The following is a 25,869-nucleotide window of genomic DNA, read 5'->3' as shown; positions in this document are numbered from 1 at the left end:
ACCCTGGATCTTCCAGACTCCAGGCTCAAACTTCATAACTGCTAATGTGGCCTGTGGGTGTTACTGTTGGCAACAGAAGTGCTTGACTTGCTCCAGCACCAAATCCCAGAATTCCATTCAAGGGCTAAAAAATGCCCCCTCCCACCCCATCCCAAGGCGCAAGGCCCAGCACAGAGATTGGCACAGAATAAACCCTTGACCAATGCCTGTGGACCCACTGACTGATGCAGAAAAGGAAGTGGATCCTGCTTCCTTAGAGAGCATTTAGCACATGTAGGGATAGGAAGGGGTCAGTTAGAGGTTGACTGAATGTCCAGGAGTGGGAAGGGTCTCCAGTGGAGTGCCCCAGGGATCTGTGCTATCCAGGATTTGAATGACAAAAGCCCATTAAGGGTGTGGAATTACGACTTTTATATCAATCGATATGTGTAATGAATATACTAATATTTTCTCAAGAGCTGCTTCACAATGCAGCTTAAACTGATTAATCAAAACTCTGACAACGCTCACAATCACTGTACAGTAAAGTAAATCAAGATTGTAGAACCTGTTCTCAGCACTGAACTCTGGTTCTGTACCCTAGGAGAGGGGGTCACGACCTCCAAAAGCTTGACTCCAGTACTGCTGTATGGTGGGACTTGTAGGTTTCTCTAGAGAAACCACTAAAAGATTGTCTGGGACCCATCTTCCGCCAGGACCTTCCCCAGTTGTGATCTAGGTATATAAGCTAGGCTTTGACTTGGCTAGGAGACTTTCCTCGCTGTGACACTCGGGTCTCTGGGCCTGCCTCGTGCGGCTCCCGGCCTTCTCAGGTTAAACACTGGCTCAGGACTGGGCCTCGGCCGGGCCTCACCGCCGGCTTTAGCGGAGCCATAGGGAGGTGGCTGCCGGCAGCACCACGGCCAGCGCCCCGCGTCCCAGCCAGGCCCCGGGCTCCCGGGCTGGTCACATGGCCTCCTGAGAATCCCCGCCCCCAAGTCAGTTACACGTGGTCCTCCCTGGGGGCGGGGAGAAGGGGAGCGCTCCGCCCCAGCCCAGACCACAGGCCCTCGGGGGCAGGCGCTAGGTCGGACTGCGCCCAAACCCGGGCCAGGGCTGGCGGGGCCTAGGCCTGAGCGGAGGAGGCAGAAGAGGGGCCGGGGCTTCTTCACAGCCAGTTGCGCAAGACCAGGCACCCGGCCCCGGCTGGTTCCGTTCACTGAGGCTCCTCCTCAGTCAAAAGAGGGTTGGACCCGCGGGCCCCAGGGGCTCTTATCCCGCCCTCCACGGCCCCAGAGTTGGCTTCAGAGCTCCCAGTACACGTGCAGGGAGTCAGAGGGACAGCAGCCCCAACCCAGGATCCCGACACAAGGGGGGGTCGGGGCCGGAGCTGGAGTCCGCGCTGGAGAAGAACCCAGCCTCCCACCACTCTAGCCCGGCGGAGGATCTAGGCATGCGCGCTAGGCCGCCCCGGTCTCCGAACTACACTTCCCAATAGGCTATTCGCGCAGCAGCGGACGCTTAGTGCCGTCGTGGTTGCCATGGAGACGTTACTTCCGCTCCCTCCCGGATTCTCGTCACCCTCTGCACTAGCGTCCGCCTCACTCAACTCCGTCCTTAGCAGCCGCCGTCGCTGCAGCCCGAGCCCTGACACGGGGGCAGGGTGAGTGGGGATCCGAGGACGGCCTGAGCCGGGGTGGGACGCTAGGTCCCCGGAGCCTGGTTGCGTGTCTCTCTCGGGGAGAGGAAGGGGTGCAGAGAGGAGCGATGCGAGCCGATGGTAGCGCGCGTGCGCAGCTCGTGCCCCGCCCCCTTGGCGATAACGCCCCCATTGGTCCCCCGAGGGCCTTCCAGCCAATCAGCACCGCCCTTTCTCCGGGGCCTCCGCGAGGTTCCCCAGGCTCCTCCTTCCCCATTCCCTTCTCTCTGGTGCCTTCTCCTCCCTCCGTCTAATTAAAACTCCAGGATTCGGCGCCCCCCCCAAAGTAAAGATCCTTTTAATTTGCGGGACGCGAGCAACGCCTTAACGCCCTAAGGGAAGAACCGCAGGTGAGGGGGCGGGGGGCGTGTCCGGCCCAGCGCTGACCCCACCCCCCAGGCCCGGGAGGGGGGAAGGGAGCGCCCCCCCCCCCCCCCCGCACCCCACTCAGGGGCGCCGTCTGCTCCCCAGGTTCGCCTTCGGAAGCCCCGGGCCTCCTGCGGCAGGAGAGGCTGAGGAAGACGAGGCTATGGCCCCGGTGCTGCTGACAGCCCGGGCGGGCCAGGTGAGCGGGGCGGGGGAGGGGAGGGGGCCGGCAGCCCCCTGGAACGGGAATTGTTATTGTAATCCTGGAGGTGATGATCCAACCCCCCGCCCCGGGCCCTGGGACGTCGGCCGTCTCCGGCCTGGGGCTTCACGGGGGGCTGCTGGGAGGCCAAATTGCCGTCACCCCGCTGGTGGACTCGGGGCGCGGAAGTCATGGACACCCCGACTCTGCACTTGGGGGGAGGGAGCTCCGAGCACTGAGGCCCTCCTGACCCCTCCCCAAAGCCTAGCCTAGACCCCGGGAGGGAAGGGCCCCGTTATCCCCATTTGCCAGATGAGGAAACTGAGGCACAGACCCAGCCGCTCAGCACGCATTTATGAAGGGCCTTCTCTGTATCAGCGCTGTGCGAAGTGCTGAGGATGCCACTAAGTGAATCGGGGTCTGCACTCGGTCTCCCTGCCTCCCGGGGCCCCACGACTGCTGTCTCAGGGGCTCAGCTGCAGTTCTGGTGTCTTGGACACCGTGGGAAACTGCTGCTGTGTGCAGGGATACATTGTAGCAAAGCTGTGCTACTAAAAGTCGTGGTAGGGTTTGTAGGACCAGCAGGGTAACGTGTCAGATGCTCCCCGGGCCTGAAGCTCTGCAGAAGTGTTAGCTAGATTTAGTATTACCATTCTGGGCCTTGTTTGGGGCTTCAAGTTTGGGACCCTGGAGAAATGCTGGCCTGCCATTAGGTTGAGCTCTTGGGTGGGGGGGGTGAAGACCCAGATAGAAATGATCCCCAGCATTGAGACAGGAAGGAAGGCTGAACTGGCCTAACCCTAAGCCTGGCCTAGGAGTCTGGAAGCCTGGCCGGGATACTGGGCCAGGAGAATATCATTTGGCTCTTCTTAGACTCACTGTATTTATCTGGAAAATGGGGCTAGTTAGTACTTTCTCATTTGCCTCACAGGGCAAGTACTTTGTAAACCAAAAACTATTCCATACATTTGGTTATCATTTTATTATGTGATTCAGGGTCTCTAGTGCAAACTGAGGCACACAGTAAGTACTTAATACATCTTTGATGTAGAGTACGCCTAAGCTAAAACACTGTGAAAACCCTTCCTAAGATTTCTGCAAACTTCACTTCTCCAGATCCATCTAAGCGATAGTCCCTGCGTAGCACAAAAGTCTTTGGTATTGCAGGAATCTGTGACATTCAATGACGTGGCTGTGGACTTCACCCAGGAGGAGTGGGGGCACCTGGACCCTTCTCAGAAGGATTTGTACAGGGATGTGATACTGGAAAATTATAGGAACCTGGTGTGCCTGGGTAAGAGGGGCTCCCATGACACTGAGCATCTACCTGTGGGAGGGTCATGGCTACCCCTTAAGAAATGTTAGGGGCTGTGTCAAAATCTTAGGTCTCTGAAAACCAGTCCTTTTGTAACCAAGAGGGAGGGCTGATGGGGCTGCCTGTTCTTAGGAGATACAGCTTCACTTTCACAAACTGGAAGCTGGTAACTTAATTGTATGACCTCCACGTCTCCCCCCCACCCCAAATCTCCCCTGAAATCCCAGTGCAGATGCCTGAAGATAAGAATAGGCCCCATCTTCTTCAACTGGAGGAGGTTACATTAATGTTCTTTCTGAGTTCACATCTACTCTGACCTCCTGGTAGAGTCCAAAGGGCATCTTACCCCATCTCTCCCAGCTTCTGCTGGACCTCCCTCCCTGCCCACATTCCTGGAAGAGAAGGGGGCTGGGATTGGATGCTGAGGGGGCTAGGGGCTCCAGCACTTTCCCATCTCCCCAAGCAGGACTTGCAGCTTCCAAACCAGAGGTGATTGACCAGCTGGAACGAGGAGAAGCTCCTTGGATGCCAGAGGGCGATGTCCCGGGAAGCACCTGTCTGGGTGAGTGATGGTTGGCCAGCATCTGCTCACCTGGTCATTGGGGGATGTCCCTTGCCCATACTTAGTGGCCCCCTTGCTGAGGCCTCGAGTGGCATCCTCTTCCCTCCTAGGGCCTTGTCTCTGCCTCAGTGATTGGTGGAACCTTGGGCTTTCTACTCCACCTTTGGGGCAGGTCACCTTTGCCTTGGTGGGTGTCCTTCCTTGTTCTTCACTGCGTGGTCGGCTTTATGTTTGCTTCCATGTGCCCTTTGGAGCTTTTGCTTCTGTTTGTTCCTGTCTCTCCTGCAGAGTGGGGGTGATCACAGCAGTTTCTTCCTAGAGCAGCCGGGAAGGTAAACTCAGATCGTGTTTATAGAGCGCTTCTCTATGAATGCGTGCTGTCATTATTGTTCATATGATGCCAAAAAGCATGGGCCTATTCAAGCCTGAGTGAAATGATAAAGCTCTCCAGGGACAGGAGGGAAAGTGACAGCTGAGGGCCAAACCCTCTGTTAAGTGCTTTACATTGGGTCTTCACAACAGCCCTGTGAAGTAAGTACTATTCTCCCCATTTTGTAGTTGAGGATACTGAGGCCGGCAGAGGTCACGTGGCTTTGAGTATTTGAGGCGACATTTGACTCAGGACTTTACTCACTGCCGGGATTTCTTTGTACAGAGAGGATGCCTGGTGAGGAAGTTTCCTCTTCTAATGCAGCCTCCAGGCTTGCAGAGTTGTTTTGAGGACTAACGCTGAATGACCCAGGCTGTGGGGGTCCGAGGTGGGATTTGAACACAGGGCTTCTGGTTCTTGGCCAGCTCTGGTCTGTGCTGCGCTGTCTCTCTTTGTAGAACAGAAACAAAGCAGAACTTCAGTCATTGCTTTATTTTAATTCGTTGTTCATGCTTGAGCCATGGCCAACACAATGAAAGTAGCAATGCAGGATATAGAAAAGTAACCCGGAAGAATAAGAAAAATCATGAAAAATAAGTAGGAATGAAGGGGGCTTAGCATTACTAGATCTCAAACTATGTAAAAAAGACCCTCAGAGCTCTATGTTGCAAATTGTTGTGGCTTAAAAATATGCATGCAAGTGCTGGGCTCATGCTCAAGACCTTCATTCGAGCTGGCAGATCAGGTTCCTAGAGGAAGAACAATTGGTGCAAATAATAACCCAGAAAACCTTCAGGGTCTGGGATGAACACTACCAGTCTACACAGAGTCCAGGGGTAACTCCTAGCTCCTGGCTGCCGGGTGCCTTTGTCTCCCCCTCCCCAGGCTTTTAAAAGTTCCCCTAGGTAGGATGTGGCTTCCTACTGGCCCCTTCATTCCCTTAGGTGTCCTCAGTGTAGAGTGCAGATGTTGCTGTTGGACTGGCACCAGGAGGAGCTCTCAAGATCATCCTCTGGGCAAGGAGGCCTCCCTCGAGAGCTCCAGCTGCCTCCCACCACTAGGCTCATGCCTCCAGAGTGGCTGCTTATTGTAGCCAAGACCCAAAGGGCTTTATGGAGTGGCTTCCTGACATAGTCATTTCCTTTCATTGAGCAGCTTTCATTCCTTCCCAGGTGACTAAAGACTTTTTGCGCCTCGTTGAATGCTTTTGGTTAGTTGACTGAGTCAGGAGAGATGTTACAACTTGAGAAAGGACTCAGGACTAGAGAAGCATTCTGTTTACTTTAAATGAGCTGGAAGGATACATTCAGTTGTTCTTTCAGGTGACTCCCACCCTTAGAAACAGAACAGCTGAACTGTGGCATAGAAAGGCAACGCAACAGGTAGAACCAAAGAGACTCGTCTGGTGCCGCTAAGCCCAAGGGCATAGATGCTTGGCATTGGGACTCTTGAGTCAGCGGCTTCAAAAACTGGGAAGGAGCTTGGCAGAAGTTTGGTCTGTGCCAGCATCTAACACCATGCACCCCTCTAAGCAGACCCGTGCTCCAGAGCAGGCCTGCACAACATCATAAGCCCCTTATAGGACCTTTACACTTGTGGCCCAAGAAAAATGTAGAGGATGTAAAACAGGCCTGCATGACATCCGCCCTCGGGCCACAAGCAGCCTGCCAAGGTGGCCCACAGAACACTACAAGGTGACAACCTCAAAAGGAGAGGACAAAGGATGGTGGGGAGCTTGCCCATCTCTGACTAGGAGGAAGATTTGCTCCTAAGAAGTCCAGTTCCAACAGACTAGGCCATGGCCAGAGATGAACCTGGTGCGCTTGACACCGCAGCAATGCTAGCGGGGGCAGGACAGTGCTGCTGACCTTCATCATTGTCGTGAGGGGCTGTCAGGTGCAGGTGGGTGGGTTTTTCTAAACTCTCTTTTTTCTTTCAAAAATTCCTGTTAGGAGAAAAGGCTCACTGGGTAGGAGGATGTGACAGATAAATTCACAAAATACTGTGATGTCAGTAAGCATTTACTGTTGTCATTCAGTTGTTTAGTCCTGACTGACTTTTTGTGATCCCATTTGGGATTTTCTTGGTAAAGGTACTAGAAGGATTTTCTGCTTCCTTTTCCAGTTCATTTTACAGATGAGGAAACTGAGGCAAACAGGGTTAAGTGACTGGCTTAGGATCACATAGCTAGTAAGAGTCTGAGGCCAGATTTGAACTCAGAAAGATGAGACTTTGTGACTCCAGGCCTGGTGCTCCATCCACTGAGGCCCCTAAACTGCCCTAAACATTTATTAAGCTCTTGCTAAGTGTTGAGCACTGTATAAGGCTGGGGATACCAAAAAAAAAAGTAAGACAGCCCCTGCTCTGGGGAGAGCTGAGATGTGAATGAAGACAGGATGTAGAGATGAGGAGGGAGGGTATTCCAGGCATGAGGATGTCAGGACAAAGGCCTAGCATCTGGAGCATCTTGTTAGAGGAAGATCAAGGAGACTAGGGGTCACAGGATCACAAAGCAGGGGAGCAACGTGAGGGAAGGTGGGGAGGGGCCAGGTTATAGAGGCCTTTAAACACCATAGTGTATGTTGTACTTGATCCGGAGGGAAAAGGAAATTGCATCAAGATTACTGAGTAAGGAGGTGATGTGGCCAGACCTGACCCAATGTGGGGGGCACTACTCCACCCCTATCAGGCTACAGCAGGAGTCCAGGTGTGAGGGGACCACACCTGCATTTAGGTGTAAACACAGCAGGCACAAGTAAATGTGTCTCAGAGGAAGGGTGAGATACAGAAGAAAACCAGCATCAAGTGGGGTCCTCGAGTCCCCAGGTGAGGGTGGGGAATAGGCAACAGCGTCAGATCCTTAACTGGAATTGAGTGGGAGGTGAGGGAAGAAGTCACTGGCCTCGCCCCTTAGGAGCCCTGGTGACCCCAGAAGAGAAGCTGGAAACCAGATTCTTAAGATAAGAGATAGTGGCCCAGGACCAAGGGCTGAAGAGGGGGGTGTTCTTGCTACATGCAGAGGAGAATGAGGCAGTGGCCAAGAGTGGGTCAGGGCTGGAGGATTTGTTGAGTTCTTTTTCTGGGCCTGGCCCGGTGCTGAGAGCAAGGACACAAGGAACATCATGCTGGGTGGTTCCTGCCCTCAGGGAGCTGGTGTTCTAAGGGAGTTTGAAAATGGTGGCTAAGAGAGAGGGAAGGGAGAGTGAGCAGTGGTCAGATCTCCAAATGACACAGCACAGGAGTCCCCTCTGGAGTCTGATTCTCAGAAAACAGAATGTTTGACGCAAGAAAGAGCCAGGTGTGCCTGGGCACCGAGGACCTCCGTTTCATGGATGAACCCAGAGGAGTGGAGAGGGCTGCCCATTTTTCTGAATGTTCACCGTAAAATCTTGATTCACCTTCTCATATCCCCATTATTTCACATCTGCTTCTCGTGTCCCAGCAGTGAGATTGCAGATGCCAGAGCACAGAGACCGAGTCATGTCATTCTCTCCCCAGCAGACATCGGGTGCTCCAGAAAGCCCTGTGGATTTTAGAGAAAAAGAGTGGCTCTCCTGGCATTGTGCTCATTTCTTGACTTGGGGGAAGGGATTGCTGAGTTAGGAGGCAGAGATCATTCACCAGAATGCCAAGTGTGGGGAGCGCATACATGCATTTGCCTGCCTCCCTGTTTAGCCATCTGCTTTCAGCCGAGGTTCCCCAATCAGGAACAACTCTCAGCCCATTTTCTGGTGGCACTTGATTGTTTGCATCTGTTTTTATAAACTGATTCACTCTTACCTCTGACCGCTGTTCCAGCGCAGGATCTCACAGTCGCCATTTGTCATTTGTTTTGGATGTTGATTTTTATAGGAGAGAGGTTGTTGGATCTTTTCCATCTTCTAGCTACATGTCTTTTATCTGGACAAAAGCTTTTTAGTTCACCTTTTATAATCTTGCGTGTCACATATTGTTGCAAATTCATCCCACACGCTGATAGATGATAACTTTCTAGTTTCCAGTAGCTTTTTAATAGTGTAATTATTACAGTTGCTTTGTTTTTCCATTTGGAATTTGTTGTGTTAGGTGTTGCACGACGCTGGACCAAACCTAAGACCTGCCTGACTGCTCCCATCTTCCCAACAATTCGTAAATTGAATGAGTTTTACGTGTATTTTATGTCATTGGGTTTTTTGAAGACGTGACTACTACTATTCAGGTTTCCTTCTCCATCTTACTTATTGAATCAGTTATATTGATTAGCTTAGCAATTTTCTTTTTGCCTAGTACCAAAAAGTTTTGGTAATTACTGCTTTTATTAATGCGAAACTTTTTTCATTCCTACTCCTCCCCCCTCCACACTTTCCCTTTATTTCCCTCCATGTGAATTTTGTTATTATGTTCTCTGACACTGTAATCAGAGTAGAATAGGATTAAGTATATGGATTAATCTTAGTAACTTCTTCATTTTTACTACATTGGCAGCCTGTGCATGAATGTTGAATGTTCCTTTATTTTGTGAAAGTGATTCAGGGTTGTATTTCACTTCTGTGGGTGTGTGTTCATGGGTAAGTCCTAGGGATTTGATGTGTTTTGTTATTTTCATTGTTTGACGTTCTCTGGAACTTGTTGGCTGTTCTGGTTCAGTTTGGGTTCCTTTCTATCACCTGTCCTCTGCATTCAGACTTTACCTTTCTGTGTCATTTCTGGAAAGTTCTTGGTACTCAGATTCTATATTGCGTTGTATTTTTAGGGAACACAAGAATTCCAAGATTATATCAGCATGCTCTTTCTTCTGTCTCTTTTGGTTTGTAAAGATAGGAAGTCTTCTTTCAGTTTTTTCCATTTTGAAAAGTTTCACTCTATTGTTCTACCATCTCTCCATATGTTTTAGTTATGTCTGAATCACTCTGCTCCTCAGAGAGTCCATTGTTACCCCTGAAAAGCTAAGTAAATCAGGAGAGGCAGATTACCTGGCAAGAAGAGTGAGGTCCTGGGTCCTCTGCTGAGATCCAGCCTTTTGTCATGGGAGCCACGCGTTGGGGAGAACAATGACAAGCTATGTATAGTCCCATGGAGCTGGCGCTCCATGCGGGTCCTGGTGTCTCTCAGGCTGGCTTGTCAGCTCTTTGAGTTACTTCTTGTGCAGGATCCGTTCTGGACAGTGAGGGATGGTGCCTTTGTGCCTGCCATGCTTTTCTCCATTGTGGTGATGATGCACAGATGTTTGGCATTATTGATTCATTCATTTTTATTGATCTGTATTTGTGATTTCATTGAGGGACAGAATTCTTAACATTGGACCTTCCTCCACAACAGCTGATAGATTTAGAGAGTGTCTTCTGGCCCTGAGGTTTAGTGATTTGGCCACTGCTGTCCAGCCATCATGGTGCTGAACCTAGGCTTTCTGATGCCCAGGTTGACCTCGATGATGTGGCCTCTCTTATTAATAGGATGTGCACTGCTGTAAAAAAATAGGAGGTTTTGTTTCACTGAAAAGCTTGGGGTTGTCAAACACATTGAATTGGAATTCCTTGAATGGAATTAAGCCAACTCTTCCTCTCTTAGTTTTTGTTTTTTGGGGTTCTTTTTATGGTTTAATATTTTTTTCCTAATTATATGGAAAAATCATTTAAACATTCTTTTTTCAAATTTTGAGTTCCAGATTCTTTTCCTCCCCTTCCCCCATCGTTGAGAAGGCAAACAGTTTGACACAGGTTGTTATACATTTGTAGTCATGCCAAATACATTTCCACTTAAGTCATTCTGTGAAAGGAAATGCAGACCCAAAAATGAATAAGTAAACCCAAGAAAAATAAAGAAAGTAAAGAAAAAGTATCTTTGATGTTCATTCAGGCTCTACCAGTTCTTTCTCTGGAGATGGACAGCACCTTTCATCAGAAGTCCTCTAAAACTGTCTTGGATCATTGTATTTCTAAGAACACCCAAGTCATTTACAGCTGCTCACCATACAGTATTGTTATTACTATGTACAGTGTTGTCCTGGTTCTGCTCACTTCACTTTGCATCAGTTCATGTAGGTTTTTCCAGGATTTTCTGAGAGCATCCTGCTCGTTATTTCTTACAGCAAGGTATTATTCTGCCACAGTTATATACAACTTGTTCAGCCATTCCCCAATTGATAGACATCCCTTCAATTTCCAATTCTTTGCAACCAGAAACAGAGCTGCTATAAATATTTTTGCACACGTGGGTCCTTTTCCCTTTTGTTTTTTATCTCTTGGGATACACACCTACTAGCTATGTGTGTATGTTCATCCTTCATTGCTGAAGAAGACAATGCTATCAGAGAAATGATGACATGACTTGCACTTTTCTTTCCTTTTTGAGTGAGGGAGAGCTGTGCAGGTCACCAGCCTCACTTCTCCTCCAGAGTCATCTGAATCCAGTGACCAGATATTCATCAGGGTGACTAGAGATGACCCAGGATGAGGCAATTGAGGTTAAGTGACTTGCCCAAGGTCACACAGCTAGTGAGTGTCAAGTGTCTGAGATAAGATTTGAACTCAGGTCCTCCTGACTCCTGCACTGGTGCTCTATTCATTGTACCACCTAGCTGCCCAACCTAGTAGCTATATTGCTTAGTCAAAGGGTATGCATGGTTTTATAACTCTTTGGGCAGAGTTCCAAACTGCTCTCCAGAATGGTTGGATCGGTTCACAGCTTCACCAGCAGCACGTTCCAATTTTTCCACATTTTCTCCAGCATTGATTATTTTTCCCTTTTCTGTCATGTTAGCCAGTCTGATAGGTGTGAGGTGGTTCCTCAGAGTTGTTTTGATTTGCATTTCTCTCATCAATAGTGATTCAGAGCACTGTTCCATATGATTGTAGATAGCTTTGATGACTTTGTCTGAAAACTGCCTGTTCATATCCTTTGAGCATCTCCCGGTTGCTCCTCCTCTCTTTGTACTCAGTTCTGGGCCCCGATTGTTGCCCACATGCAGTGTCTGATAGACATAACCACCTCTTGTGCCTCTTCATGTACTCACCCTCCATTCTGCTCTCCAACTGGGCAGTCGTATACCAAGGTTACATTCCTTGGCTTACAGTTCGCTGAAGAGTTACTTCGGTTCTAGTCAGGGGAGCCAGCAAAGGAATAACTTCTCTACAAACATGAAACAGATTTGTATGGAAGAGATTCTTTATGTCTTCTCAGAAAAGGAAATGCTACGTGCGCACACACACACATGCACATGTACACACGTACACACGGGCACACACACACATAACACAGTGATTAGAACAGAATTAAGCAGCTTCTCTGTGATGCCATATCCAAACCTTTTTCAGTATCAGACGACTTTTGCAAGGCTATTATAGTCTTCACATTTCACCTCCACTGAGCCCAGATGCCCATCTTAATTTTCTCTTGACTGATGCCAGCTCCTCCCTTGATGCTCAGGTGCCCTCTTGGCAGTGACTGAAGTTCTAGATGTGGGGGTTTCCCCTGCCGCTCTGTGAGATGCCCCAGATACTGGCCTGTCTTCACATTGAGAGATATGACCTCTCAGACCGAAGGCATACACCAGACCCTGTGCCAAGCACTTTACAAACATCATTTCATTGGCTCCTCACAACAACCCTGTGAGGTGCATGCTGTTAGGATCCCCATTTTGCAGGGAACTGAGGCAGGCAGCATACAAAGTCACACAGCTAGTAAGTGTCTGAGGCCAGATTTGAACTCAGGTCTTCTGACTCCAGACTCATTGTCCTATCCGCTGGAACATCTGGCTTCCTTTTAAGACACACAAATGACGTGGTCTTATCCCAGACACAGGCTTGCCCAGGCAGGACATGTGCATGTGGTCGTGGGAGGTAGGATACCTCTATTGGCCCTCTAGACAGCTCAGAGTTCCTTTTGTTTCAAAGCTAGGAAGGAGGAGATTGGCACAAGTGTCAGTTGGTTAAGGTCAAACATTGATTCACACGGGGCTGGATGGAGGGTCAAGTGTTGGAGAACCAGATGATGCATTTCAGGTTTAAGAGCTGAACTAATCAATAGCCACACCCCACTTCTAGCAACCAAGAAAATGCGGGTACCTTTATCAGGTGATCAAAGCTTTATTGATTTGATCAATCAAAAGCATTAAACTAGGTGCCTAAAAGTCCTTAGTTATTGGAAGGAATGAAGACCGTGTTTTGTTGAGTTGCTTTTCAGTTATGTCTAACTCTCTGAGACCTATTTGGGTTTTTTTTTTTGCAAAGATATTGGAGTGGTGTGCTGTTTCCTTCTCCAGCTCATTTTAGCAGTGAGGAAACCAAGGCAAACAAGGTTAAATGACTTGTCCAGGGTTACTAGTAAGCTAGTGTCAGGCCAGATTTGAATTCAGGAAGATAGGTCTTCCTGACCTAGGTCCTGGGCTCTATGCACTATGGCACCACCTGGTTGTTCATGAAATGAAAGCCATCCAATGAAATGGAAGTTTATTAGAATTGGCAGAAGAGACTCAGTCCCTCCTGGTGGGGGAGGATAAAATAGCTAGTTCAGAATCTGAGCGTTTGAGTGAACAAACCCCCTTAGAGGAGAGAAAAGTTCAGCCAAGGAGATTCACTTGAAGACAGAAGAAAAGCCTCCAGCCTCCCTTCCCTGTCCCTTTCCCCCCTTAAACCAAAGTTCACCTTGCTGACTTGGAACAAATAGAAGAGTTCAGACTTCCCATGGCATCTCAGAAGTGTCCTTGTCTGCACTGGGCACTAATGAGGAATGCCCCAGTGGCTCTGCTAAGGCCACGGTGTATTCTTAGCTTGAGCCTGTTTTCTCCTGGATTCTGAGTGCCCTTCTTGTGGCATAATGTTTTGAACCATACCACCTTAGTAAATACTCTTTTCTAAAAGCCAGCTAAGTTAGGAAATACTCTTTCCTCAAAACTAGTTAAAAGCTAGCAGGCTAATTTTTATTAGCCTGTGGCAGACCCTGTGCCAAGCACTTCAATGCGCTTGGCACGTTATTAGTATGCTAATAATCAATTGAGGGGAAAGTATACCAATCAGAGCTCATAGGTTGGAGAAAAAAAACATCTCAGGGTTACTCTTAGAATCCTGAAGAGACAAGGAGCTAGCTGCCCTCTGGGGACGCAGCCCACCAGTGCAGATCGTGTTTGGAAGCACAAGCCCAAAGTCTGCTTCACACAGATTTACAGAATGACTTCTCTGTGTAGAAGTGGGACACAAAGTGTAGAGTTCAGGGTCCAGCAGAGTCCTTTTGAGCAGGAGTGACCTGGTGAGGCATGTCATGGTCCTTTTGGCCACAGGTCTGGGAGGGGAGAGAGGCTGTCCTAGTGACAGAAGCCCCACAAGGGTGTTGATTATATCAGTCTATGAGAAGTGATACTGGTGGAATTGGTGAGACTTGGCAATTCAGTGGATAGTGGGATTGTGGAAAAGAGAAGTTTTTATGTTTGAAGGGGGTGTAGTTTGGAGGCAGTCAGGATTAAGTGACTTGCCCAGGGTCACATAACTAGTAAGTATCTGAGGCTGGATTTGAACTCAGGTCCTCCTGATTCCAGGACTGGTACTCTACCCACTGTACCTCCTAGCTGCACCAAAGTGGGAAGATTTAAATACGGCTTTGAGCATACAAGTCTGAGGGACTGCCCAAATAGACAAATTTGGGAGACAGACAGATTTAAGAGATAGATACTGGTTTTGATCCTAGACCATCCAGAAGTGACCATTGACAATTTAGAAGGCAGGTGATGATCTATGTCACCAAGTTCAGAAGAGATCCTCAGTCATAGGACCATAGATAAAGAACAGGCTTTTATAGATGAGGAAACCGAGGCACAGTGGCTTAGTGACTTGCGCTTGTATGAGCCAGTATCTGAAGCGGGATTTGAACCTGGCCCTTCCTGATCCTGAGTCCAGCATTCTGACCAGTGCTTCACACCTCCTCTCCAAGTCTGTGTCATCTGCATCAAGATGGCACCCAAGCCTATGGGGGCTGATGATCTCTCCAAGAAAGAACTTAGAAACACCTGGGGCCCCCTTGTCAAAAGGACAGGAAACTGAGCAGAGAAAACCATGAGAGGGCAAAGCCGAGCTGGGCAGCAGGGGGAGGATGCTGGAGCTGGAGTGAAAAGAGAGCCAGGGTGGGGGAGGGGGCACATCAGGGAAGAGAAGAGGGATTTGTAGAGCTCTGACTGCTGTGGCCAACTGGCGGGGTGCAGGCCTGTGACAGAGCAGGAGAGAGGCATGGGTAGGCTGACTGGAGAGGGAAGAGTACCTAGGACTAAGTTTGGGGGCCCTCCCAAAGAGACTGAGAAGGAACAATTAGATAGGAGAGGAGGGAGAGACAGAAGAGAGAGAGGAATCTTAGTTGAATGGAGAGACTGGAAGTCAGATTACCAAAGGCTGAGAAATGAGGGACCTTCTGGGTGGCTGTCCAGTCCCTGTCTAAATGGATTTCTCATAGGGAAGGGCAGCATAGTGTGACCACTAGACCACTGGGGTGGAAATTGAGAGCGCCAGTTCAAGTGCTACCTCTGCTAGTAAATAGTTGTGTGATCCTGGGCAAGTCTGAGACCCCGTCCTTGCCTCTGTTTTCTTACCATCCTGGAGGGGTCTTCTACCCCATCCATTGTGGAAGTCTGCGAAGCAACCTGATTTGGGCAAGTAAGATTATCAGAGTTGTCAGTGTTTATGTTGAAGTGAAGGTTTCCCCTCGAGTTTCCTCTCTGGGCTCCGGTTCTGCTGGAACATCACAGAGTAGGCATTCTCCCTTTTTGAGAGAGCTGTTGGGGTGCAGGAGAAAGGGCCGTGTGGCCTGGGAATCAGGAGACCATGGTCCCAGCTTTGTGGCTGATGAATGGAGGTGGCAGTGGTGACAACAGTGACATGTTATTGCTGTAAAATACTACATATAGCACTTAACTGATCCTTTCAAGAGCCCTGGGAGGTGAACACTAGTAATTATCACCATCTTAAAATGAGGGAACTACAGCTGAATACCATAAATACATAGATAATTTGTACCTGTGGAAGAATTTGAACCCAGGCCTTCCTGATACCAAGTCTAGTCCTCTGCCCATTATGACCCATTGTCAATGGTGACCTTAAGCAAGTAATTAACTTATGCTGGCTGAGCCCCCAGTTCCCTCATTTGGAAAATGTAAGAAGTGGGCAGCTACCTTCAAAAGTTGTGAGGGTGAATGGAAAGGTTTTCATATAAGTGACTACAGAGGCATAAGATGGCATGACCATTCATCCTATTATTAAGAATCTAAACATCATTTTTCTCAAGAGAGGAGTGGCAAGTGTACTGCATGGGGAAAAGGGGATACTGACCTATTTTTCTTTGTTTCAGATTCTGAAACTGGACCAGAAACCAAGGAGCCCGCTCCAAAGCTGGACACTACCGTGGAAGACTTATCCTGGGAAAGACTCCAAGGGGTTGGTTCTCATGTCTCCATGCTAGGAGAGGCCTGGGGAAGGGATGCTGGAGTCGAGCTGGAGCATTCCAGTCAGGGGAGAGCCCCCCAGAGGAAGCTTCCTAGTATAGCGGCAGAGCAGGAATGTACGAGATCTGGCGACAGCTTCAGCCCTGAGTCTGGCCTGTTTACCCAGCAGCAAGTCTCCGTGGTCGAGACTCTCTATAAGTGTGATATACACAGAAGAAGTCTGAGTCTGTGTTCAGACCTAAGCAAAGGTGATGGAATTGGCCCCAAGAAGATACTTTCCAAGCAGAAGGAATGTGGAAATTCCCTCAGTTGCAATTCAGACCTTTCTGAGTATCAACAGAGGCATGCTGAAGAGAAACCTTGTGGATGTGATGAACTTGGGAAGGCCTTCCACCAGAGTGTCCACACTGCAGAGAAATTTCCAAGGCGGAGGACTCGTACTGAAGAAAGGCCATACGAGTGTCCTGAGTGTGGGAGAGCCTTCAACCACGTCTCCTCTCTCAACTCCCATCAGAGGACGCACACTGGGGAGAGACCATATGAGTGTAATGAGTGTGGGAAGGCCTTCTGCCGGAGCACACACCTCATTGAGCACCAGACAATTCACACTGGGGAGAAACCTTATGAGTGCAGCGAATGTGGGAGGGCCTTCCGCCAGAGCGCACAGCTGACACGTCACCAGAGAATTCACACTGGCGAGAAGCCTTACAAGTGTCATGAATGTGGCAAGGCCTTCAACCACAGCTCTTCCCTTACTTCCCATCACCGGATTCACACTGGAGAAAGACCCTATGAATGTAATGAATGTGGCAAGGCCTTCAACCACTTTTCTTCCCTCACCTCCCATTACAGGATTCACACTGGAGAGAAACCCTATGAATGTAGCATCTGTGGCAAGGCCTTCTACCACAGTTCATCACTTACATTCCACTCCCGAATTCACACGGGCGAAAGACCCTACGAGTGCAATGACTGTGGGAAAACCTTTAATCACATTTCCTCTCTCATTTCCCATCACCGAATTCACACTGGGGAGAAACCTTATGAATGCCATCACTGTGGGAGGGCCTTCCGCCGCAGCACACACCTCAGCCGGCACCAGGTGGTACACGCTGGAAACAAGCTCAGTGAGTGAGGGAGGTGGCTGCTGGCACTCAGAAACCCTTCCCAGACAGGGACCTTCGGAATGTAATGAATGTAAGCACGATTTCAGGGGATGCACTTGATTGAGAATTAGATTTCAACCAAAATGCGATCCCTAGATGAAGCATGCATCCATCCTAACTGGAGGCCTTGGTTTTTCCAAACCTTTTCTTCTCTCAGTTCTCCTGCCCTCTCTGCCCTAGCCTTAGATTGCCCAGACCCTGAGAAAAGAGCTGGTGATCTGAAAGGCCCACTTTCAACTTTCCTTTTGAAAATTCTCAGGTCTTCGAGTCTTCTCCCTTCTGTCCAAGGGGCTTGCTAAAACTACACCCTTGATCCATCCTTCCTGCTGAATTTCAGCAGGACCTGGTCCTGACAGCACTCCCTCCTTTCATGAACCTTTAATGTCTTTTTCCACAGTCTTAGCCCATGGGCCTGTGGTTGGTTGGTTGTCGGTTTGTTGTTGTCCTTCAAACAAAGGAGTGAAAGGATGACCTCCACCTACCGTTGCATAGCAGACCTGTTCTGTTCTTGCTGGTATCCCCCTACATATTTGGAACCCCTTGAAATCTGTTTTCTCCCAAGACCTGTGCTGAATCTTCTGTGTCACATTCAAAGTGCCCTCTTCATTGTCTGTCCCACGGATTCTTTCCCTTGTCTTCAGCTTTTATCTCTTTTGGCTCAAAGAAAGTGGCTGAGCTCTTTTCCTCCGATACTCTCTCTCCTCCTGCTTCACAGCATCTTTCACTTCTGCTTCCCTTATAGCTTCCTCCTTTTCCTGAACCCTTAGGACAGATGTTTTTCAAAGTTTTGGAATTTCATTCAATACCAAGGCTTCTGTGTCATCCTTAGGAAGTGACCACACACACATACACACACGCACACGCACATGCACGCGCACACACACATCACCTTAAGTGTGGTACATCAGAGTCATTCATGCCTTTTGTTTGATTTCCTGTAGCTGATATCACAATTCATTGTGTCTGATGTATGAAAACTTTGTTATTTTTAATTTTTTAATTTAATGATTGGTGTTATAACACCTTCATTTCTAAATACATCCCTTCCCTTCCTCCTCAAGAGAGCCTTCCCTCGTGGCACAAGCATCTCTGCCTGCAGAGATGGGGGGGAGACACCCCTTCCCTCTTCTTTGGGCCCCACTCGGGTTGATTTCTGGGGAGCTCTTTTCCCTTGTGCATCAGTCATCACTGTGCTCTTTTTTCTAGTTGTCCTGCTCACTGTGTCAGATTTTTCATCCTCTGAATTCTTCGTGTTCATTGTTTTAGTGCAGCAGTGTTCTTTGTTTAGCTGTTCCTCCAGTTAATGGGAGGATTGCTTCCAACTCTTTGCTACTACAAAAAGTGTTGTTAATAAACCTCTTGGTATACATGGGACCTCTTTGACTTCCTCAGCCATGGGTTCTCTGAGTCAAGGGGATGGACAATTCTGGTAACTTATGCTAGGAATAACTTAATTCCAAATTGCTTTCTGGAATGACTGGACCAGTTAATAACTACAGTAACCTGTCTTTTAGTGATGCCTCTAACACTGCTTCCAGATATTGGCACCTTTTGTCCTCTTTGTCAGCTTTCTAGATAAGACACTTCGATGCTGGTTTGATTTGCATTCGCGATTTGACGCAAGTATTCATAGGATCACTAGTAATTTAAAATTATTCTTTTGAGAACAGTTCATATGATTTCACCACACCAAGTAGGGGATGGCTCCTGGTTTTCTGGTTTTTTAGTTCCCTGTGCATTTTGGATTTATGGTTGTGTGTTGTTCAGTCATGTCCAACTCTTCATGCCTCGTTGGGGTTTCCTTGGCAAGATGGTGGGATGGAGTTTGGATATCAGAGCCTTGTTAGAGATGACAGCTTCCCTTCTTATTGTGGTTGCTTTGATTTTGTTTGTGCAAAATTTGTAAATCTTCTATTTTCTCCTTTGTAATAGGCTCGATCTCTTGTTGGCTAAAGGTTCCCCTCCTTAGTTAGCCATGGCTGTGGCAGGTACCTGATATGACTGTTCTGATTGCTTTGTGGTATGTAGATTCCCTCTGAGTTTATTTTGGTGTGAGATGCTGATCTGGAGCTAATTTCTACCAAACCCAGCAATTCTTTTTCACACAGGGAGTTTTCCTTTCAAATAACTGGTTCTTGTTTATTCATATTCCAGTCCTCAGGAATCAAATCGAATACGTCCATGTCTGATTCTTTCTTGTCTAATCTTTTCCTGGTGCCATTTTAAATTCCTCTTTGTCCCTTGCCTCTAGTTTCTAATCTGTTGCCACGGCCTATTGATTTTCCCTTCACAGTCTCTCTTCTGTCCCTCCCCTCCTCTCTCTCCCTGCTGTGTACTTCAAGATCTTCCCTTGTCCACTTTCTTCCCCCTCTAGTCCATCTTCCTTCCATTCAACAAGCATTTATTGCCTGCCTGCTGTGTTCCAGGATGGGGCTAAGCACTAGGGACATAGAGACCAAAGCAAAACGTACCCAGTTATTACTGCCAATAAGTGAGTCTAAAGTGAAATCCCTACAGAGCAAGTGGGGGTGGGGAGGCACCAGCACTTGGCCTCCTGCAGGAAGTGGCCTTGAACAGGACTTGAAGCGAGCAAGGGATTCCTGGCGTGGGGGAGGACACAGACCAGGGAGATGGGATATTGTATCAGAAACCACAGGGAAGCCCTTTTGGAGTCCATGAGGGAGAGAGGCAATGTGCTACACCTGGAAAGGTCCACTGAGGTCTCTTGAACAGGGGTAACAGACATGGTCCAGATTTTGGTTGAGGAAGATGAGTTCTCTTTGGGGGGGGTGGGGGGTGGCGCAGACTCGATGTAGAGAGAGCCTGATGGGGAGGCTATGGCAGGGCTCAGGAGAGATAGCAGGCCCACGTCACATGGTGACCACATGACCGATGGGATGTTAGGAGTGCATGAGAGGGAAGCGCTGAGGAGGAGGACTTGCGAGCCTGCATGACTGCAAGGAAGTGGTGCTTGGGATTAAAACTGTAGGGGGAGAGGTGCCTGGGAATCCATCCCAGTGCAGAAAGAAAGGGCTCAGTATTTGAGAGGCTAACATGGGACATGGGGAATTTGCCAACTAGAAATGAGCAGGAGAAGCAAGGACAGATAACGGAGCAGACGTCACCAATGAAAGCATCTGATAAAGCAGGTGTCCAGGACATGTTCCAGGCCCTGGGGATACAGATACAAGAACCAAAGCCATCCAACTTCACAAAGAGCTGCCGTCCTGAGCACACACATGCACACGTGCGCATGCACACACACACACACACACACACACACGTATTGCCTATAAACACAGGTGCTCTGGGAGGGAAGGGGCTCCTTGGTGCCCCAGCTGCTTCCTGAAGGAAGGGAGGGAGTCTGTAAGGGAGCCATGGTAACACAGAGGAGGATGGTCCAACCAGCCTAGAAAGAGGTGGGGAAGGACTTTAAAGGTTAAATAAATCTAGAGGCTGAGTAGGGCTGTGATGGGTCAGGGCCACAGGGAGGAGGCCTTGCAGAAGGGAGAGATTTCCGGCAAGGATTGCAGTAATGTAGGTGAGGGCTGAGGTGGTGGTGTGTGAGTGAGGAGAATGGGCCTTCTACAAAAGGATAGCATGCTGAGGTTATGCACCTGGCAGCCTGCACAAATGGTGATGCTTTCACAAGGAGTGGGGAGGTTTGGGACAGTAGCAATAGAGGACACAGGACAAAGGGAGACTGCCTGGATGTATTGAGACATATCCCAGAGATATCATTCTGCCAGCAGCTCATTTGTACAGTTAGCACTTTCCTCTTTTTAGAGTGCCTCACTGAGTTTCACTACAGCCCGGGGAAGTAGTGGTCTCCATTTTACAAACAAAGAAACTGAGGCAGGCTTCAAGCCCTTGGTCTTCTTATCTGCAGGTCCAGCACTCTCCCAGGCAGGTCTGAGTTCCAATCGTGTGACCTAGGGTAAGTGGCTTAAATCTCCCTGCCTCAGTTTCCTCAACTGTAAAATGGGCAAACAACAGCACCTACCTCCTGGTATGGTTGTGATTATTAAAATGAGAAAACATTTGTAAAGCGCTTTGCACATTATGAGGCACAGAATAGGTTCTTACTAAATGTTTGCCTGCCCACCTTTGCATGGAGATGGTAATTAAGCCATAAGGTTAGTATAGGTGTGTGATGTGACCCTATCAGATTTGTGTTGAGTGCTGGAGCTCTGAATAAATTGAGGCTATAAGGACACCAGGAAGAATCATTTTGTTTCTAGCTCTATGGACAGAAAAAAAGAGACTCAAAGGAGGGAGAGAAGCAGAGTTTGGGACGGCAAGGGGGTGGGGAGCTGACAGCAGAGAGAAGGCAGGGCCACTCAATTTTCTGACTTCTCTGCCAAGGGGAATGGCCTTCTTCCTGAAAACGACAAGAAAACTGAGGGGAGTTGATAACCATGATAAGTAAGGATGGAATAAGAGTACCTCATTGCCTTTGAATCCAAAGGACTGACCCAGCTGAGCAACCACCGTGGGTCCTGAAAGCACCAGCTGATGTGATTGCTGAAAGACGAGGGAGAAGAGAAGCACCCCAAGAAGCCTTTCCCAGCCCTGTAATTGGAGTGCCATCTATCTGCCAATTCCCCCATCTGCCCTGTAGGCAGAGGGTTTGCACGTTGTCTGATGCTTGTTCACTGACTGCCAGAGATTGCCCCAATGGCCTCCCTCGTGCATAATGGGCTCCAGTTGTCTCCAGAGCTTCCACACCCCCTGAAGAGCAGTTTCCAGCCTTCCCTGGTTCCAGTCACCGTTTCTGGTTTCCAAAGCACTTTGTGCAGATGATCCCATGCATCTTCTCCACTACCAGGTGAGGCAGGGTAGTCATTAATGTTACATTACAGAGCAGATGAGTCTAGAACTTCTAAGGGACTGGCTCAAGTCTTCATGTGTGTCCAAGGCAGCCATCTGAACCCACCGGGCGGCTGCCAAGTCCTCTTCTAGCTTCATCTCATACTTTCCTCCACATATTTCAGGATGCGCTTTCTGCCTGGAATACCTTTTCTCTCTGTCTCTACCTGCTGGATGAGGCTAGACTCTGGTTCTGCCACCTCTTTTAAATCTTCCTTAATTCCCCTATCCATTAATGACCTTTTACCCAACTCATACCTTATACAACATTTGGTACTTTTGCATTAAAAGTTCTATCTACCTAAATGAACAAAGGATATGAACAAAAATTTCTCGAGTTGCAGATTGTTAATATCCATATGAAAGAATACCCTAAATCAGCAATTATAAGAGAAATTAAAAAATCAAAACAGCCCTGAGGTTTTATCAATTTAGCAAATTAGCAAAGATGACCAAAGATGGGAATAATTGTTGCTGGAGAGTCGGTGGAAAGATTGGCATACTGATGCATTGTTGGTGAAGTGGTGGATCAGTACCACCATTGTGGACAGCAATCTGGAATCAGGCTGAGTGGCTAAAATGACCATACCCTTTGGCTCTGAGATTTTGCTGCTAAGCCTAGAACCTAAGGAAGTCAGTGACGTACAAAAGTACTTGTAGCAGCACTTTTCATGGCAGCAAAGAATTGAAAGCAAAATAGATGCCCATCCACTGAGGGATGGCTACACAAACTGGTACATGAACATAATGGAATCTTATGTGCTGTAAGAGACACACATGATGAATACAGAGAACCCTGGAAAGCTCTCCGTGAACCGACTCAGAAAACAACGGGCACGTTGACTCCCACCTTGAAATGGAGAGAACAACTAGAAAGCCATCCCGATGCAATGTTAGGAACTGAAAAGGACCCCAGCTGGCCCCAGAGAGCAGAGCCGAGAGGATGTTTCCCTGACTCCTCTGCAGAAGTCTGAGGGTGTGCTCTTTCTGATATGTGACTGGGCAGAATGTTTTCTTCATCCTTTTATTATGAGAGGGGAGGAATAGAGTGGGAAATTCAGATAATGGAGAAAGTATATCAATAAAATTTATTTTTTAAAAACTGTCTACCTATGAGATCCTAAGCTCTAGAAAAGCGGGGATTGGTCTGTCCTTGGCCCTTGGCACAGGGACTGGCCTCCTCATTTCATTGGCTTCGAGAGGGTGAGGGGACCCCCTTTCTTGTGCAGGCTGGGCTCTTCTCTGCTCCCTGGAGTCTTGGCAAGTTTCCTCAAAGCCCGAGCCTGCCTGACTCCACAGCCAGCTCCAGCGTTACAGCCCACTACCTTTCTGTGGAGCTGGTGCTTAATATTTACGGACCTGAATTACCTACCAAGAAGGTTTCGCCTGTACCCGATGATGTGCCACTTAATAATGCCTGGTTTTCTGGGGCGGAAACTCCCTGGAGTTGTGGATAAAGAAATGGGCCGGTGGCTCCCTGGAACGCCGACTGATGGAATCCCTGGCACATCGCCCCTGCCGTCACAACCACCTGTAAAACACATGTTCTCATCCCTCTTAGGTCACCTTTCGTCACTTTTTATCTACACGAGGCTTTCTCGGGCATGTTTTATGCTAACCAAGCGGCCAGAATCACTTTGCGTGGCCAGGACCTGCCCCTTCCTCAGTGACTGAGGCGGCCAGCGCAGCCCTGTGACGGTGAGACCCCGCACCGCGGGATGGGAAGGGGGTGCGGGGGCTGAGCCGCCGCACCCGCGGGATGGGAAGGGGGTGCGGGGGCTGAGCCGCCGCACCCGCGGGATGGGAAGGGGGTGCGGGGGCTGAGCCGCCGCACCCGCGGGCAGGCTTCCCTGGAGGGAAGAACGCCGGCGTGCCCGGCGGGGCCTGGGCACGGGAGCGGAGGAGGGCAGAGCGGGGCGGGCGGCGCCTGCCGCGCTCCGGACAGCCGCAGGCGCTGCGCTGGGTTCGGCGGGCTCTGAAGGTCCGGGTTAGATGGCGGTCCCCACTGACACCCTAAAACCCGGCCGTGGCACCGCTGTGCCCTGGAGAAACGTGCTGAAATACGAAGGCCTCCAGGCGCCGGCGCACGGACCCCTGCGGGGCCTCCGCGGCGGTTTGCAGCCTGTCTGAGGGTGACTTTAGCATGGCCCCGGGAAAGGGGGCTCCCCTCCCCCTAGGACCCAGGCCCCACCCCACACACACTCGCGGGCGCTTGGCACAGAGCGCTACCCGGCAGCGCTGGCTGGGGGGGCTGGCACGCCGAGTCCTGGAAACTGCCCGGGAAGGGTTTGGGGCCGGCGGGTGGCACCGCATGGGCACAGGCCCAGGAGCTGTCTCTAACGTGCCCGGAGGCGATCGGGGGCAGGAGGGGGGACCCCGCCTGGCACATAGTAGGGGCTCTGCAGAGGCCCACCAGAGCCCACGAGGGGCTCAGCCACGCTCGCGGATGGAGCGAGGCGGGGGTCTCACCCCGAGCGCTCGGACCCCGGTCCGTGGCCACGGCCTCGGGGGGGGGAGGCAGGAGGCACGTGCCAGGGGCTGAGATCCCCCTTGACCCTCTTCTTGGAGGGGCGCCCCCCGGGGCTCCGCGTCCGCACCGCACTATCTAGGGGCCCGGCACTGGGCGCTCCTCCTACCCAGGGTGAGGAGGGGCGGGGGGAGGGGGGGGGGGACTGTGACGTCAGCATCCCTTCGGCCCGCGGCCACCGAGGGCGGGCCGCCGAGAGCTTCCTGCGCGTGCGCCCACGTGGCCCCGGCCGCGGCACTACGTTTCCCGTGAGGCTTTGCCGGCCGTCTCCGTCATTTCCGGTCTCTGCCCCGCCCGCCACCCAGCCTATCTCTGGGGTCAGCCTCCGGAGACCGCGGATCCGTGGTGAGGGCGGGGCCCAGGGCCGCCCCCCGGCCCCCTCCCCGCGCGCGGGGCGGGCTCGGTGACCTTCACCCAGAGGAGTGAGGCCGGAGAACCTCGGGCACCGGGCCTGCCCCGCCCCCCACGTGACCCTTCGAGGGCCCCTCCCCCTCGTGCCCCGCTCCGTCCCCCCTCCATCTCCGCCCCCCGTGTCCCCCCTCCATCCCCCCTCTTCCCCCCTCTCCCCCTCGGCTGGTCATCGGGGTGCCCCCGCGCATCCAGGCTCCTCAGGTGCGCCCGCCCTTGGGTCAGCCCCAGGCTTCCCCCGCGCGGAGGCCGCCCGGCTTCTGGGGATCCCGTCCTTTGAGACTCTTCCCTTCGGGGTCACTTTGACTTTAGGCAGGAGGCGTTTATCGCCCGCCCCGCCTGGGGGCGCTCCGGCGGCCAGGGGGCCTGGGGCTGACTGCAGTGAAACCGTGCTTGCCATATTTGTCTATAAGGGACTGTGCTCGTGTTCGTGGAGTTCGTCATGCGTGTCTGTGCGTGCGTGTGTCTGTGTGTGTGCGTGTCTGTGCGTGCGTGTGTCTGTGTGTCTGTGTGCGTGTCTGCGTGTCTGTCTGTGTGCGTGTCTGTGTGCGTGTCTGTGTGTGCGTGTGTCTGTCTGTGCGTGTGTCTGTGTGTGTGCATGTGTCTGTGTGTCTGTGTGCGTGTCTGTGTGTCTGTCTGTGTGCGTGTCTGTGTGTGCGTGTGTCTGTCTGTGCGTGTGTCTGTGTGCGTGTCCGTGTGTGTGCGTCTGTGTGTGTGCGTGTCTGTGCGTGCGTGTGTCTGTGTGTCTGTGTGCGTGTCCGTGTGTGTGCGTGTGTCTGTGTGTCTGTCTGTGTGCGTGTCTGTCTGTGTGCGTGTGTCTGTGTGTGTTCGTGTGTCTGTCTGTGTGTCTGTCTGTGTGCGTGTCTGTGTGCGTATCTGTGTGTGCGTGTGTCTGTCTGTGCGTGTGTCTGTGTGTGTGCGTGTGTCTGTGTGTCTGTCTGTGTGTCTGTGTGCGTGTCTGTGTGCGTGTGTCTGTGTGCGTGTCTGTGCGTGTGTCTGTGTGTGTGC

At 50.4% G+C, this 25,869-nt stretch overlaps 1 protein-coding gene across 2 annotated transcripts in view; it reads left to right on the top strand.

The window, feature by feature from the left end:
• Positions 1–1,041: 1,041 nt before the first annotated feature.
• LOC140502787 (uncharacterized) overlaps positions 1,042–25,869 on the top strand; it is a 51,466-nt gene continuing 26,638 nt past the window's right edge. The window contains exons 1-5 of one of the 2 annotated variants that reach the window (XM_072606782.1): positions 1,042–1,642; positions 2,150–2,243; positions 3,414–3,540; positions 4,028–4,123; positions 15,798–17,018. In XM_072606782.1, the coding sequence (XP_072462883.1) occupies positions 1,521–1,642; positions 2,150–2,243; positions 3,414–3,540; positions 4,028–4,123; positions 15,798–17,018 (1,660 nt within the window). In that variant the 5' untranslated portion in view covers positions 1,042–1,520. Of the gene's footprint in view, positions 1,643–2,149; positions 2,244–3,413; positions 3,541–4,027; positions 4,124–15,797; positions 17,019–23,535; positions 23,625–25,869 lie in introns of those variants that run through there. The other variant, XM_072606781.1, reaches the window with a different exon arrangement.

The sequence above is a fragment of the Notamacropus eugenii genome, chromosome 4, assembly GCF_028372415.1.
Source record: "Notamacropus eugenii isolate mMacEug1 chromosome 4, mMacEug1.pri_v2, whole genome shotgun sequence".
NCBI lineage: Eukaryota > Metazoa > Chordata > Mammalia > Diprotodontia > Macropodidae > Notamacropus > Notamacropus eugenii.
The sequence above is the reverse complement of the archived record's forward strand: the minus strand, read 5'-3'. Positions and strand labels throughout refer to the sequence as shown.